The sequence below is a fragment of the Oncorhynchus nerka genome, linkage group LG23 (genome assembly GCF_034236695.1).
Source record: "Oncorhynchus nerka isolate Pitt River linkage group LG23, Oner_Uvic_2.0, whole genome shotgun sequence".
In the NCBI taxonomy this organism is placed as follows: domain Eukaryota; kingdom Metazoa; phylum Chordata; class Actinopteri; order Salmoniformes; family Salmonidae; genus Oncorhynchus; species Oncorhynchus nerka.
Genome location: NC_088418.1, coordinates 23,236,317 through 23,251,719, shown reverse-complemented (window position 1 = coordinate 23,251,719; position 15,403 = coordinate 23,236,317). Strand labels below are relative to the sequence as shown.

The window sequence follows — 15,403 nt, the reverse complement described above, 5'->3', positions numbered from 1 at the left end:
TATTGTGAGACATTTCTGGCAAAACAACAGGTAAGATGTGCATTCTGCATCTGACTGAACTGCACATTACAGAAGTCAATTGAGCAAAGCCTTCAAACCCACTTCTGTGTGATTGTTTTTGTATTTCTGCTTAGGACCCAACGATTACATCCCACAGGTGGGAGAGGTGGGATATTCACTGCTGTGCAGGAAACTGCAATCGTTGATATGGTCATCAGAAACAATGGCATAAAACTCACAGAGATTTGGGACAGAGTGTTGGCAGACAACATTACATTTGGAAACATTCACAATGTAAACAACTATTTCTAGAGTCCTGAAACAACATCAAGTCAGGATGAAGCAGTTGTACACTGTCCCCTTTGAGAGGAACTCTGAACGAGTCAAGCAACTCAGGAACCAATATGTCCAGGTAAGATGACTATAAAATACAGAACTGGTTTTGAACAGAACCAAACAGGGCAGAGGCACACTGCGACATGTTTTTAGGTATAATGTAAACTACCGTAATAGCCCAACTCTTATGTTGTCTTATGGATTTATTTCAGAGAGTCATGGAGATTGAAGCCAGGCGAACACCCCACATATTCATCTTTGTGGATAAGTCTGGTTTCAACGAAGAAGGAATGTGATTGGGAAAACAGCCACAGTGGATGTCCCGGGCCAGAGGGGTGCCAACATCACAATGTGTGCAGCAATATCCTCTGATGGATTGCTGTTACACAAACCGCTAATTGGGCCATACAACACCGAGCGTCTCCTTTCATTCCTGGATGACCTCTATGGAAGGGTTGGGTCAGGTGAGGAAAGGGTTGCAGCGAGGCGAAATCGGCCAACGTTTGTAATTGTATGGGACAATGTGGCGTTTCACCACTCCCATGCAGTCACAGAGTGGTTTCCAGCCCATCCCAGGATGGTGTCACTTTTCCTCCCACCTTACTCTCTATTCCTCAACCCCATAGAGGAATCATTTTCCTCATGGTGGTGGAAGGTTTATGACCACCATCCACATGATCAAATGTCCCTCCTAGATGCAATGAATGCTGGATGCCTGGACATATCTGCAGAAGATTGCCAGGGATGGATCAGGCATGCCAAAATATTATTTCCTAGGTGTATTGCCCAAGATGACATAAGATGTGATGTGGAGGAGAACCTGTGGCCAAATGCAGAACACAGGATTTACTAGCATTGCTACTGTATCTGTATCGGCAGACGGTGTATAAACAAATGAATGTATTTTCACTCAATGCCAAAGAACGACATAAAACATATTGAAGCATATTGCATCATGTCTGATGTATTCCTGTAACATATACTGCAGTGAATTATAAACACTAGATAGGTGTCAATCTTGTTTTGTAAAGAAATTTGACAAAAGGAAGCATTGTGTAATGCTACCTGTTGTTAGTGTTTTTTAGGTCATTGTTTTATGAGTGACAAAGTGTGCTTGTTGGGTGACAACCTTTGCTAGTGTTATGGAAGAATGAGTTGATTTGAGACATGTATGAAGAGTTTTGGTAGTTTTAGTGCATTTTGGAGGTGAAATGAACTGCTGTGCCAAGCTGAAAGTTGGTTAGGAGAACTGTGTGAAGAGTTTTGAAAAAGGGACCTAAGTATTGAGAAATGGGTCCTCGCGATTGTAAAAAACTGTAATACACACGGGAGGCTTGCAAGACTGGGCTCTCAGATTCATACAGATACACACTGTACAGAGGCCTCAGTGTCCTTGAGTTGGAGCCATAGTGGCTTTCATTAATGACCAGAGAGAGACTTTCTGGTGGCTCTCCCACTCACTAGCTTGCCTTGACTCCCTGACTCCCTAACCCAGCCATCCATTCTGTCTAATGAGTACTATACCCAGGCTTTACCTGGGAGGACATTACCCAGGATTTATCTGGGAGGACATTACCCAGGCTTTATCTGGGAGGACATTACCCAGGCTTTATCTGGGAGGACATTACCCAGGCTTTGTCTGGGAGGACATTACCCAGGCTTTATCTGGGAGGACATTACCTAGGATTTACCTGGGAGGACATTATCCAGGATTTATCTGGGAGGACATTACCCAGGCTTTATCTGGGAGGACATTACCTAGGATTTACCTGGGAGGACATTATCCAGGCTTTATCTGGGAGGACATTACCCAGGCTTTATCTGGGAGGACATTATCCAGGCTTTATCTGGGAGGACATTACCTAGGATTTACCTGGGAGGACATTACCTAGGATTTACCTGGGAGGACATTACCTAGGATTTACCTGGGAGTACATTACCCAGGCTTTACCTGGGAGGACATTACCCAGGCTTTACCTGGGAGGACATTACCTAGGATTTACCTGGGAGGACATTATCCAGGCTTTAACTTGGAGGACATTACCTAGGATTTACCTGGGAGGACATTACCTAGGATTTACCTGGGAGGACATTACCTAGGATTTACCTGGGAGGACATTACCTAGGATTTACCTGGGAGGACATTGCCCAGGCTTTACCTGGGAGGACATTACCCAGGCTTTACCTGGGAGGACATTACCTAGGATTTACCTGGGAGGACATTATCCAGGCTTTAACTGGGAGGACATTACCTAGGATTTACCTGGGAGGACATTACCTAGGATTTACCTGGGAGGACATTACCTAGGATTTACCTGGGAGACCATTATCCAGGCTTTAACTAGGCTCTTTCCTCCCCCACCATTGTGGCTTTCATCAATGACCATAGAGAGATGTACTGCTGGGTCTCCCAATCACCAGAGTGCCTTGGCTCCCTGATTCACTAACCCAACCATCCATCCATTCTATCTGATCAGTACTATGTAGCCAGGACACTTCAACTTCAATATCTACAGAAGCTTGCATTTTTTAGTCTGCAGTGTGTGTGTGTGTGTGTGTGTGTGTGTGTGTGTGTGTGTGTGTGTGTGTGTGCGTGGGCGTGGGCGTGTGCGTGTGCGTGTGTGTGCGTGCGTGCGTGCGTGCATGTGCTGTGCATGTAAGTATGCACATTTCCTCTCCTTGTGGGTGTTTGCGTGCACTTGCAGGCATGTCGGCACGTTTCCACATGCCTGGAAAAATAGGCTTGCCTCTATAATAATCTGCTGTTGTTCTAAAGCTAAACATGTAACTTTCCCCCCTGCATCACCATAGGGGAATATTAACTAAATGGCCGACAAGTGTGAGGGTTTTTCCTTCAAGCAGAGAACATGAGAACAGAACAGTCTCCCGAGAGGAAAAGCAGACTAAAAACAAAAAAAAGAATGGCTGAAAACTAAATAGGTACTTTGTGTGGAACAAGAGAGTAAGTGAGTGACATAGAGGGTAGATAGATCCTTCAAAGAGCTGACAAAGCATTCTGTTCAACTTCACAGGTGACATACATTACATTTACATTTAAGTCATTTAGCAGACGCTCTTATCCAGAGCGACTTACAAATTTGTGCGTTCACCTTAAGACATACCCAGTCTTGTTTAAGGTAGTGGCTCCACTCCAATTGTCTCAGCACAAAAAGTATTTTCTTAAAGTGTCATTTCTCCAGCAAAATCAACCTCCCCGCATTTGGTTTGAATGTGACCATTGTCATATTACAGTCCTAAAGTCTTGTAGTAGGAGTTCCAAAAAACTCAAGTCAGTCTGTCTAATGCTGGTCAGTCGATTCAGTACTATTATACCGACACCCCTTTAGGCATAGGGGGCTAACATAATGACACAGCTGGCTCTTAGAAGGATTTAAGTGGTTTGGCAGAAAATTGCTCTCCTCAAGGAAAACAGCTCCATTTAGAATGTCTCCTACAAAAGGTGAGCTCAATCCAGTATGTCAATGGACTAAACCCTGGTTAGCCAGTAATTACTGGTTTACAGTGAGATGCCCGAGCCTTTGTCCTATTCTGGAATACATCCAGATGCTCCAGTTCAACACATTACTCTAGGGAAGTACAGAAATAATTCATTGAAGCGACTTTGTGAGAATATGTTATGCAGCTTGGTCTACTGTACAATGGAAGTTCAGAAAAAAAAACGTCTGCCTGGGATACTTACTAACAATGAGTCTTTCATTTGCTTCTGTTCTATAACCATTCCAGCAGAAGCCTTCAATGACCTCGGATCTAGATAACACAGCATTCCACCAGGAACCATAGTAGGCACGTGAAAGAGTTTATACAGTATACAACGTCTTTGTGTGTGTGTGCTTGTGTGCACGTGCAAGAGAGAGAGAGAGAGAGAGAGAGAGAGAGAGAGAGAGAGAGAGAGAGAGAGAGAGAGAGAGAGAGAGAGAGAGAGAGAGAGAGAGAGAGAGAGAGATAGAGTTGTAAAGTTTTATGATGTGACATGTAGGCCACCTGTTGGATGGTCTGTAGCACTACAGTGATATGCTCTAATCTCAAAACTGACATACATTTCCTGTAGGTTGTCTCTGATCAGGTCTTGCTGGCTGTATTCCATGGGACAGGGCCCAATCTGTGGCCAAAGACAAACTCAAGTGGCAGAAGATTGTCCTTATGTTCCACTCGGGATGAGGAGGACTACGTATGTAGGTAACCTCGAGGCCTACTTCTTGTCCTTATGTCCCACTCGGGATGAGGAGGACTACGTATGTAGGTAACCTCGAGGCCTACTTCTTGTCCTTATGTCCCACTCGGGATGAGGAGGACTATGTATGTAGGTAACCTCGAGGCCTACTTCTTGTCCTTATGTCCCACTCGGGATGAGGAGGACTACGTATGTAGGTAACCTCGAGGCCTACTTCTTGTCCTTATGTCCCACTCGGGATGAGGAGGACTACGTATGTAGGTAACCTCGAGGCCTACTTCTTGTCCTTATGTCCCACTCGGGATGAGGAGGACTACTTATGTAGGTAACCTCGAGGCCTACTTCTTGTCATTATGGCCAAATATATATTCACTGCTTTTCACCCCAGTAACGTTATATTGCAAAATTGCAGTGATACACCAGAGAGTCAAGGTTACCCAATGCATTCTTCTTTGGTGACGAGTCTCTTAGAATTAAAGAATCTATATAAAGTAATGAATTATCCCTCTTACAGTTGTGTTTCCAGCCAGGTCGCAATTGTTATACATTTGTTTGTTTATAACAGTGTACATATACTGTTGAACCTTCCACATACACACCACAAGGGGGTAGTATAACCTCATACATTAACAGGCAGGGTTCAATGTGTTGTGTTTAGAATGCAATAGAATACTCCACTTGGAGGAATTCATTACATATGTGACATCGACAGGAGTATGAATGCACAGAGGTGGATAGTGTCACTACAGTCATTAAAATATGTACAGTACCAGTAAAAAGCTTGGACACACCTACTCGTTAAATACTTTCTCTTTATTTTTACTATTTTACACGTTGTAGAACACTAGTTAATAAGACATCCAAACTATGAAATAACACATATGGAATCATGTATTAACCAAAAAAGTGTTGAACAAATCAAAAATATATTTTATATTTGAGAATCTTCAAAGTAGCCACCCTTTTCCTTGATAACAGCTTTGCACACTATTGGCATTCTCTCAACCAGCTTCATGAACGGAATGCATTTCAATGAACAGGTGTGCCTTCTTAAAAGCTCATGTGTGGAATTTCGTTCCTTCTTAATGCGTTTGAGCCAATCAATTGTGTTGTGACAAGGTAGAGGGGGGTATAAGAGCACCGCCTCCCAGCTGCCCACTGCACTGAGGCTAGGAAACACTGTCACCACCGATAAATCCACGATAATTGAGAATTTCTATAAGCATTTTTCTATGTCTGGCCATGCTTTCCACCTGGCTACCCCTACCCCGGTCAACAGCCCTGCACCCCACACAGCAACTTTCCCAAGCCTCCCCCATTTCTCCTTCACCCAAATCCAGATAGCCCATGTTCTGAAAGAGCGGCAAAATCTAGACCCCTACAAATCAGCCGGGCTAGACAATCTGGACTCTCTCTTTCTAAAATTATCCACTGCAATTGTTGCAACCCCTATTACCAGCCCTTTCAACCTCTCTTTCGTATCTTCTGAGATCCACAAAGATTGGAAAGCTGCCGCGGTCATCCCCCTCTTCAAAGGGGGACACACTCTAGACCCAAACTGTTACAGACCTACATCTATCCTACCCTGCCTTTCTAAGGTCTTCGAAAGCCAAGTTAACAAACAGATCACCGACCATTTCGAATCCCACCGTACATTCTCCGCTATGCAATTTGGTTTCCGAGCTGGTCATGGGTGCACCTCAGCCACGCTCTAGGTCCTAAACGATATCATAACCGCCATCAATAAGAGACAATACAGTGAAGCTGTATTCATCAACCTGGCCAAGGTTTTCGACTCTGTCAATCACCACATTCTTATCGGCAAACTCAACAGCCTTGGCTTCTCAAATGACTGCCTCACCTGGTTCACCAACTACTTCTCAGGCAGAGTTCAGTGTGTCAAATCGTAGGGCCTGTTGTCCGGACCTCTGGCAGTCTCTATGGGGGTGTCACAGGGTTCAATTCTCGGGCCGACTCTCTTCTCTGTATACATCAATGATGTCGCTCTTGCTGCTGGTGATTCTCTGATCCACCTCTACGCAGACGACACCATTCTGTATACTTCTGGCCCTTCTTTGGACACTGTGTTAACTAACCTCCAGGCGAGCTTCAATGCCATACAACTCTCCTCTCGTGGCCTCCAACTGCTCTTAAATGCAAGTAAAACTATGCATGCTCTTTCAACCGATCGCTGCCCACACCTGCCTGCCCATCCAGCATCACTACTCTGGACAGTTCTGACTTATAATATGTGGACAACTACAAATACCTAGGTGTCTGGTTAGATTGTAAACTCTCCTTCCAGACTCACATTAAGCATATCCAATCCTAAATTCAATCTAGAATTGGCTTCCTATTTTGCAACAAAGCATCCTCCACTCATGCTGCCAAACATACCCTCGTAAAACTGACTATCCTACCGATCCTTGATCCTTGATTCGGAGATGTAATTTACAAAATAGCCTCCAACACTCTACTCAGCAAATTGGATGCAGTCTATCACAATGCCATCCGTTTTGTCACCAAAGTCCCATATACTACCCACCATTGCGACCTGTATGCTTTCGTTGGCTGGCCCTCGCTTCATATTCGTCGCTAAAACCACTGGCTCCAGGTCATCTATAAGTCTTTGCTAGGTAAAGCCCTGCCTTATCTCAGCTCACTGGTCACCATAGCAGCACCCACCCATAGCACGCGCTCCAGCAGGTATATTTCACCCCCAAAGCCAATTCCTCCTTTGGCCGCCTTTCCTTCCAGTTCTCTGCTGCCAATGACTGGAACAAATTGCAATAATCACTGAAGCTGGAGACTCATATCTCCCTTTCTAACTTTAAGCACCAGCTGTCAGAGCAGCTCACAGATCACTGCACCTGTACATAGCCCATCCAACTGTAAATAGCCCATCTGTAAATAGCCCATCCAACTACCTCATCGCCATACTGTTATTTATTTTTTTGCTCCTTTGCACCCCAGTATCCCTACTTGCACATTCATCTTCTGCACATCTATCACTCCAGTGTTTAATTGCAAAATTGTAATTATTTTGCCACTATGGCCTATTGCCTTACCTGCCTTATCTAACCTCATTTGCACACACTGTATATATAATTTTATATTGTGTTATTGACTGTATGTTTGTTTATTCCATGTGTAACTCTGTGTTGTTGTTTGTGTCGCACTGCTTTGCTTTATCTTGGCCAAGTCGCAGTTGTAAATGAGAACTTGTTCTCAACTGGCCTACCTGGTTAAATAAAGGTTAAATTAAAAATTAAAAAATACAGTGATAGCCCAATTTGGTAAAAGACCAAGTCCATATTATGGCAAGAACAGCTGAAATAAGGAAAGAGAAACGACAGTCCATCATTACTTTAAGACATGAAGGTCAGTCAATCCGGGAAATGTCAAGAACTTTGAAAGTGTCTTCAAGTGCAGTTGCAAAAACCATCAATGGCTATGATGAAACTGGCTCTCATGAGGACTGCCTCAGGAAAGGAAGACCCAGAGTTACCTCTGCTGCAGAGGATAAGTTCATTAGAGTTAACTGCATGGAGGAGGAAGTGTGATGGTGTGGGGGTGCTCTGCTGGTGACAATGTCAGTGATTTATTTAGAATTCAAGGCACACTTAACCAACATGGCTACCACAGCATTCTGCAGCAATACGCCATTCCATCTGGATGGTGCTTAGTACGACTATCATTTGTTTTTTTAACAGGACAATGTCCCAAAACACACCTCCAGGCTGTGTAAGGGCTATTTGACCAAGGAGAGTGATGGAGTGCTGCATCAGATGACCTGGCCTCCACAATCACCCGACATCAACCCAATTGAGATGGTTTGGGATGAGTTGGACCGCAGAGTGAAGGAAAAGCAGCCAACAAGTGCTCAGCATATGTAGGAACTCCTTCAAGACTGTTGGAAAAGCATTCCTCATGAAGCTGGTTGAGAGAATGCCAGGAATGTGCAAAGCTGTCGTCAAGGCAAAGGGTGGCTACTTTCATGAATCTCAAATATGAAATACATTTTGATTTGTTTCACACTTTTTTGGTTACTTGGTTATTTCATAGTTTTGATGTCTTCACTATTATTTTACAATGTAGAAAATAGCACAAATAAACAAAAACCCTTGAATAAGTAGGTGTGTCCAAACTTTTGACTGGTACCATATATATGAGCACCTTTCTCCACAATCATTCAACCATACACTAGGGAGCAGTGTTGCCCATGCTTTCAACAAGACGGTTTTTTTGTGTTTTTTGTTTAAAAAAAATTATGGCATAGAATATCATGGAAGGTTTTTAAAATGACTAGAACCTTAAGATAGTCTAAAGCCTGGATGATGATAATATCACCAAAAAAACTACAGAACCTGGATGTAATGTTACTTCATGCATCTACTTCGCATCATTTTTGAGACCGAATCAATGAGCACTCCTTTAACAGAATGACAATAACAGTAACAGTTTGTTGTTTTTGGAGATTTACATAGATTTTGGAACACGCACACACACACACACACACAGGCACGCACGCATGCACACACACAAACACACACACACACACAACAAAATAATTTCCCCAAAGACATCAATGGAATGGTTTCCTTATCCGTTTGATCTCTTCTCATTTTGAATGAGAATGGATAGGCTAGGGGCACCGTTTGCCCCCCTTTGAATAAGTAAATACGATGTCTTAATTCTGTATCTTAGCTCTTCTTAAGAACAAGGACAAGTAATGAGACAGACGTTCTGGCTACAGTGGGATACGTAAGTAGGCCACAAGAGTGCCAGTACTCTTTGAGCTCCATTTCAAACAAAGCACAGGATCATGCAAAGCCATGCAAATTTTGTTTATACCTTTTTTTTGCTATGCTTTGGAGTGATGTTGTCAACAGCTAAATAACTCTAACTTGCCTCAAAAAGCCAGACCTAACTCGCCAAAAGGCATGCGTGTTTGGGCACTTTTGGCCAAGTGTAGGTTTTTCATACTGAGCGCAACTATTTCGCCTTGAGGCCAAGAGGGAGAGAAAAAAAATATTGACTGGAGCCAATGAAAACGCAGTATCCATCCCAGCGCTCTATAATTCATTTTCACCGGGGGGGAGCGCTGCCACAACGGAGTTACTACAGCCTAGGAGAGTTTAAGGACTTGCTCTCCAAGGACTTGCGTTTAGGACGCGCTACTGACTATATCTCTTCATTGCGATTTATTTTAACACTACTGAACAAACGTTCTGTATTTACGAATTATCGTGGACTTTCTTGTCTACCCATGATGAGTGGACAGATTTATGAAAAGAAGATAGCGAGCATTTTGACCGATCTCCCCGGATCTATGAGTTGCCATCCGAGCTCCAAGGACTCTCCGACTCTTCCCGAGTCCTCAGTCACGGACATGGGTTACTACAGTGGACAAACGGCTCACAGCCATCACGAATATTATCAGAGTCAAACATACGGGCAACAAATGAATTCATACCATCACCAATTCAATCTGAATGGAATGGGTGGTGCTGGAGTTTATCCCACCAAGTCTGAATACCCTTACACAAATGCCTACAGACAATATGGACATTACAACAGAGATCATCTGCAGGCTTCACCTCAAAGCTCAGGTAAATACTGAAAAATATTTGAATTATTTCTGTGTTATATTTTGCCCCATTTCGGAGTTTAACAACTGAATCGTTTCCGTGTTTGCGTAAATAGAGAGAGGAGGAGAGAAACGGATAGGCTACATACATACTGTGAAAAAAAAACATTCAGGTAGTCTCTTGGGTAGTTTTATGTGGTATAGGTCTGCTCTATCTGAGAACCATCTAACATATATTGGTTGACTATTCCTGTTAAACGAAATAGAAGGAAATAGCAGAGATAGCGAAAACAATTAAATGGCGTCCTGCTCTGTCATATTTGGGTTTCACACATATAATTCATTTCAACTGTTAAAATCAGATTTTGTATAGGTGGGATTTATTACAAGTTACTATAGAGTAAAACACAATACTGAAGTTGAAACCAAGGTGCTAATTGATAGCCTTTGATGAAGAATATAGCCAGTTATTAACAGCTAGTCATAAACAATTATGGTTAGTAATTACAGTGATAGCAACTGTATGTGAATCACTTGCCAGATATTTTGGGATATTATATAAAATATTGACCGACTATTGAGGTTATTATAGCAGGTTGAGCATGACCGAGACTTTTTCCATTTTAGCATTGCAACATGGAAATATTGCTATTGCTACTTCAACTAGCATATACCAATGTAATAATGATAATAGTAATAATATATTATTACACGTATAACATGCCATTTCTATTGATTATAACTTATTATTATTATTATTATTATTACATTGTTTTGGCAGTGTTAAATGTTTTTCACAAACTGATACTGAGAACTAATGATACAATTTTTGCTTCTTTCTTTATAGTGAAAGAAGAACCCGAGCCTGAAGTTCGTATGGTGAATGGAAAACCCAAAAAAATCCGCAAGCCGAGAACGATTTACTCCAGCTACCAACTAGCAGCGTTGCAGAGACGTTTTCAGAAAGCGCAGTACCTCGCCCTCCCGGAGAGAGCCGAACTTGCAGCTCAACTCGGTCTGACACAAACACAGGTAAATATCAAATGATTAATAGGAAGCCTACGCTATTGTTTCAATGTATTGTAAAAAAAATGTATAAAAAAATAAAAAAGCATAGTTTATTAAAATATTGCATTTGAATATTGACAACTACAACAAAGGCTCACACAAAAAACGTTTTGGTTGTATGTTCTTGAGCCAGGTATCCTTATAACGTAGACCTGGAGGCCTACCTTTATCAAAATTACGATGTTCATTGTTTGAACATGACTTTTAGACTAATAACATTAATCTCCTTCCTAACAGGTCAAGATTTGGTTCCAAAACCGGAGGTCCAAATTCAAGAAGCTTTACAAGAACGGCGAGATTCCCCTTGACCACAGTCCAAATGCCAGCGATTCCATGGCGTGCAACTCCCCGTCATCGCCGACGGTCTGGGACAATAACTCTCTCACCACACCCGCCAGCAGGCCCCAAGTCCCGCAGCCGCCCCTCAGCTCGTCGCCCCCCTACCTGGAGGATTATAACAACCACTGGTACCAACAGGGATCGCATCTACAGCACCCCGGCGCAGTGCATCACCCAGTACCACAGCAAAGCGTTGGGGCTGTTTATTAACAAAGACTAAACATAGAGTTTTAATACGAGGCCCTTCCACATCAACTGAACTTACCAGAGCTCTAAAAAGTATAAACTGGCGCTGGCTTGTTTTGGACGTAGACCTGACAAAAGTGAAAGTAGGTATTTCCCTGAAAAGCGGGGTAAACCATTTTTACTGTAGGCTAGCTTACCTAACACGGGAAGAGTAATGGCAAAACTGTTCAGTTGATCCATATTAAATCGTGGATATGGGTTTGCAGAGCATGCGTCAGAAACTCAGGTCATAATTTATATCGATTTGTACAAAATGTCGAAGGCTGTACATAGGTGTTAATAGAAAGCAGAACCACTAAGATCATATTTGTTTGGAGTGGAAATACCGCACTGTGGTGCTGCGAACCTTTTTATATTAATGTTGTAATTAGTATGTTATTATTGCCTTTCTGTCAAAACGAATAAAGATATCGATTGAATATTGTGTTTTTAACTTATGTTTTTACTCACTTGAATCACTTATAAATAAATACATTATGTTTCTTCTGTATTTCGCTGGTCCAGTCGAAAATAATTAACAGACACAAAATAGAAAAACATGGCAGCTTATCTGCTTATCTGAGATTTGTTGATATATATCGTAAATGTTTAATTTATATAATTGTTTTCTTCATTGCTGAGTGTTGCCCCAAATATTTTATGGCCAACATCCGGAAAGAGTTCAATCTGTCGGTGTGACAGCTTGCCTGCCTCCCTGAAGCTTGATGCAGTCAGTATAGGTCCAGGTTTGGTTTTTAGTCTGCGTGCAAAGAGGCTGTAGGAGGCGAAAGGCAAGCAGACATGATGGAGTCGCTTGATTTTACTAGTGTTACTTTTGCCAGATAACAGGGAAGAATACTGCCGGCGGGGGCTCAGGGATACACACACACAAACACCGACACACTCATGGACCCAAAACAAGAGCATCAGAGGATAGAAAATGCGACAAAAAAAATTTACCCATTATTTGCTGGAGTAATTCAGTGTGTGTGTGTGCGTGTGCGTGCGTGCGTGTTTGCATTGCGTCCGTGTGTACACTGACTTATAGGAAATTAAACCAATTACATCTTGAATTATTACATTTTGAGAAAAAAAGATGAGGACTTGATTATCTCATAAGCAAAATTCAACATCAATCATCACATTTCTTAAATAAAATATATTGGCAAGATGTCTGAGGTGTCAGAGGTATTTCATAACATAACTTGTGCAATAGATAACATTTCGTCTTTTACATAATAAGAATTTGACTTCATATCACAAACTACAATAATTGATGTCTCTATTTCATTTTTTTTTATTTTATTCGCATGCCCTTAACACTGACCACATAACCTCAAGATTATCAAGTATCTTGCTAAAATCATACGATATACAAACCGCGCATGGGCGCCATTGCGCACAAAAATTATTTACGAGTACAGCAAATTCACTCTGTGGAATCTGAAGGACATAATATGTTGACTATTCGGATATTATGGGAAATTGAAATGAATTATGTATTTTATGTAACCTAAATCTAAGCCAGCGCAATAATTTCAGCAGTAAGTGTTGACAATGGCAGCATATTGCATATATCAAGGCTTGTTTGAACTGTATTCAAAATAGAGCGATTAACAACAGGTTTTTGAACGTTGCTTTCTTCAATCAGATTCAGAAGACAATTACTTTACAAAGTGTTTTTACCTATCTGCCATCCTATGGTTTGCTCACATTAGGACCGATGTTTTTTTTCCATTGGGAAGCTCCGTTTCTCCATTCTCATGGGTAGGCTACAGTAATCGGCTTGAGTGATACTTTCCTTGCGCTTAACCCCAACCTTATGTCGTTTTGAGATGTATAACAATTTTATGTTCATTGTATAGGAACATACTGAATTTGTATGTGATATTGAATGTTCAGACAAAGCAATTTAACTTGGGAGAGATTTGATCATTCTGTAAGCTTAGAATAAATCAAATATATTTATTTAACTGTTGCATGTTGGGTCCCCGATACAGTTGTTTACACAATACAATTGTTTGACATTTGTAATAAGAATAAATGCCATAATTTAAATACAGAAATTCAATTGATTTCACTATGCAACATAACACACTTGACAAACTATTCACTTTCAAAATCAGTTAAGCCACATATAGCACTTTAGTCATTACCGTCCAATTTCAAGCCATATAGGATCACTGACTATATTTGCTTGTAATTACAGTAACATGAATTTACTTTAGGCTATTACTGTAAGTCTCATGATCCAAAATGGCTGACATGATACACACGATATATATATATATAGTGTGTATCATGTGTATCTGCTATCTTTGACATCTCAAATATACACACATGACCTTCCCTCTGTGCCTCCCTCACCATGTGTGGCCCATGGACACACTATTTGCTTATATGTCGTCAGGGGATCTATTTCTGCTGAAGACAAATGCACCGGGTGGCTTCTGGCTCTGGGCTGGTGTGTGTGGGCCGAAGCTTTCACAAAGGTGTCTATATAATTTCAAAACTTGAGCAAGTATAAGTGCCCTGGCTGCTCGTGAACTGTTGAACTTGAATGTGACACCGCATGGCAACACATCAGAACAGCCATCATTAGGAATTGTGCCAAGGATCCTGAGCTCTTCTCCTCCCCTAGCACAGTAACAGTCAACAGCACAGTGTCACAGAGGTCTCTGGGGTTCCAGGGAATGGGTTGAACTAGGGGTTGACATGTAGTCAGGATGGCAAATGTAGCCATGGAAAGACTGTTTGCAGCTGCCCACACGTATTCAAATCCTGATATCTCCCCCTTGCATTGGAATCACTCACCAGCACAATTTTGCTGAAAATGTAAATGAAATGAGAAAGCCATTCTTGACAGCTGCGGACTCCTGAACCCCAGTTGACCTCAGGGCTATGGAAGGTGGTGATAGCAAAGCCAGTTAGATCGTGATTATTGGTGGATTTGATAAACCGTGATTGTGGTATTTATTTGGGAGGCTGCCAGCACAGACATTGATGGGAGTTTCATCATATTTATTTACTTTTTGTTATATGCAAAGGTTGATGTTTGTCTCTCTCTCTCTCTGTGTGTGTGTGTGTGTGTGTGTGTGTGTGTGTGTGTGTGTGTGTGTGTGTGTGTGTGTGTGTGTGTGTGTGTGTGTGTGTGTGTGTGTGTGTGTGTGTGTGTGTGTGTGTGTGTGTGTGTGTGTGTGTGTGTGTGTGTGCGTGCGTGCGTGTGTGTGTTTGTGAAATTATTTTGATTCAACCAGTTTGTGACCAATGGGATGGATGTGTGTGTCGCGCGCGTGTGTGTCATAAATCTAATCCCTCCAAAGTGTAGCATTGTGCCCAGGAGTCAACCATTCCCTCAAATGAAACCAAACCTGGTCATTCTCTCCAAACGGGAAGCTGCACACAATTACACTAGATGTCAGATCACTCAAGTTAATAACAATAATCATCATAATGCAGCTTTGCTATTCAGCTGCCGCCGAAGCAACTGGGATTGACTGTAATAACATCCCCATTTTCCTTCTCATTGCTATCCTGCAATTAAAATCCACCAGACACACTGTAAACCCCAAGGCATTTTTAACTCAAATACTTGTAGTAAGTTGAACTCAAAGTCAATGAAATGTCATTGTTACTTCAAAGAAAATGGTGGT

At 41.9% G+C, this 15,403-nt stretch overlaps 1 protein-coding gene across 1 annotated transcript; it reads left to right on the top strand.

Moving 5' to 3' along the window:
* The first annotated feature begins 9,619 nt into the window (after nt 1-9,619).
* Nucleotides 9,620-12,190, top strand: LOC115106176 (homeobox protein Dlx3b-like). Its single transcript, XM_029628739.2, has 3 exons — nt 9,620-10,140; nt 10,966-11,150; nt 11,424-12,190. The coding sequence occupies exons 1-3, from the start codon at nt 9,798-9,800 to the stop codon at nt 11,733-11,735; spliced, it is 840 nt and encodes a 279-aa protein (XP_029484599.1). The 5' UTR covers nt 9,620-9,797; the 3' UTR covers nt 11,736-12,190.
* The last annotated feature ends 3,213 nt before the right edge of the window (nt 12,191-15,403 follow it).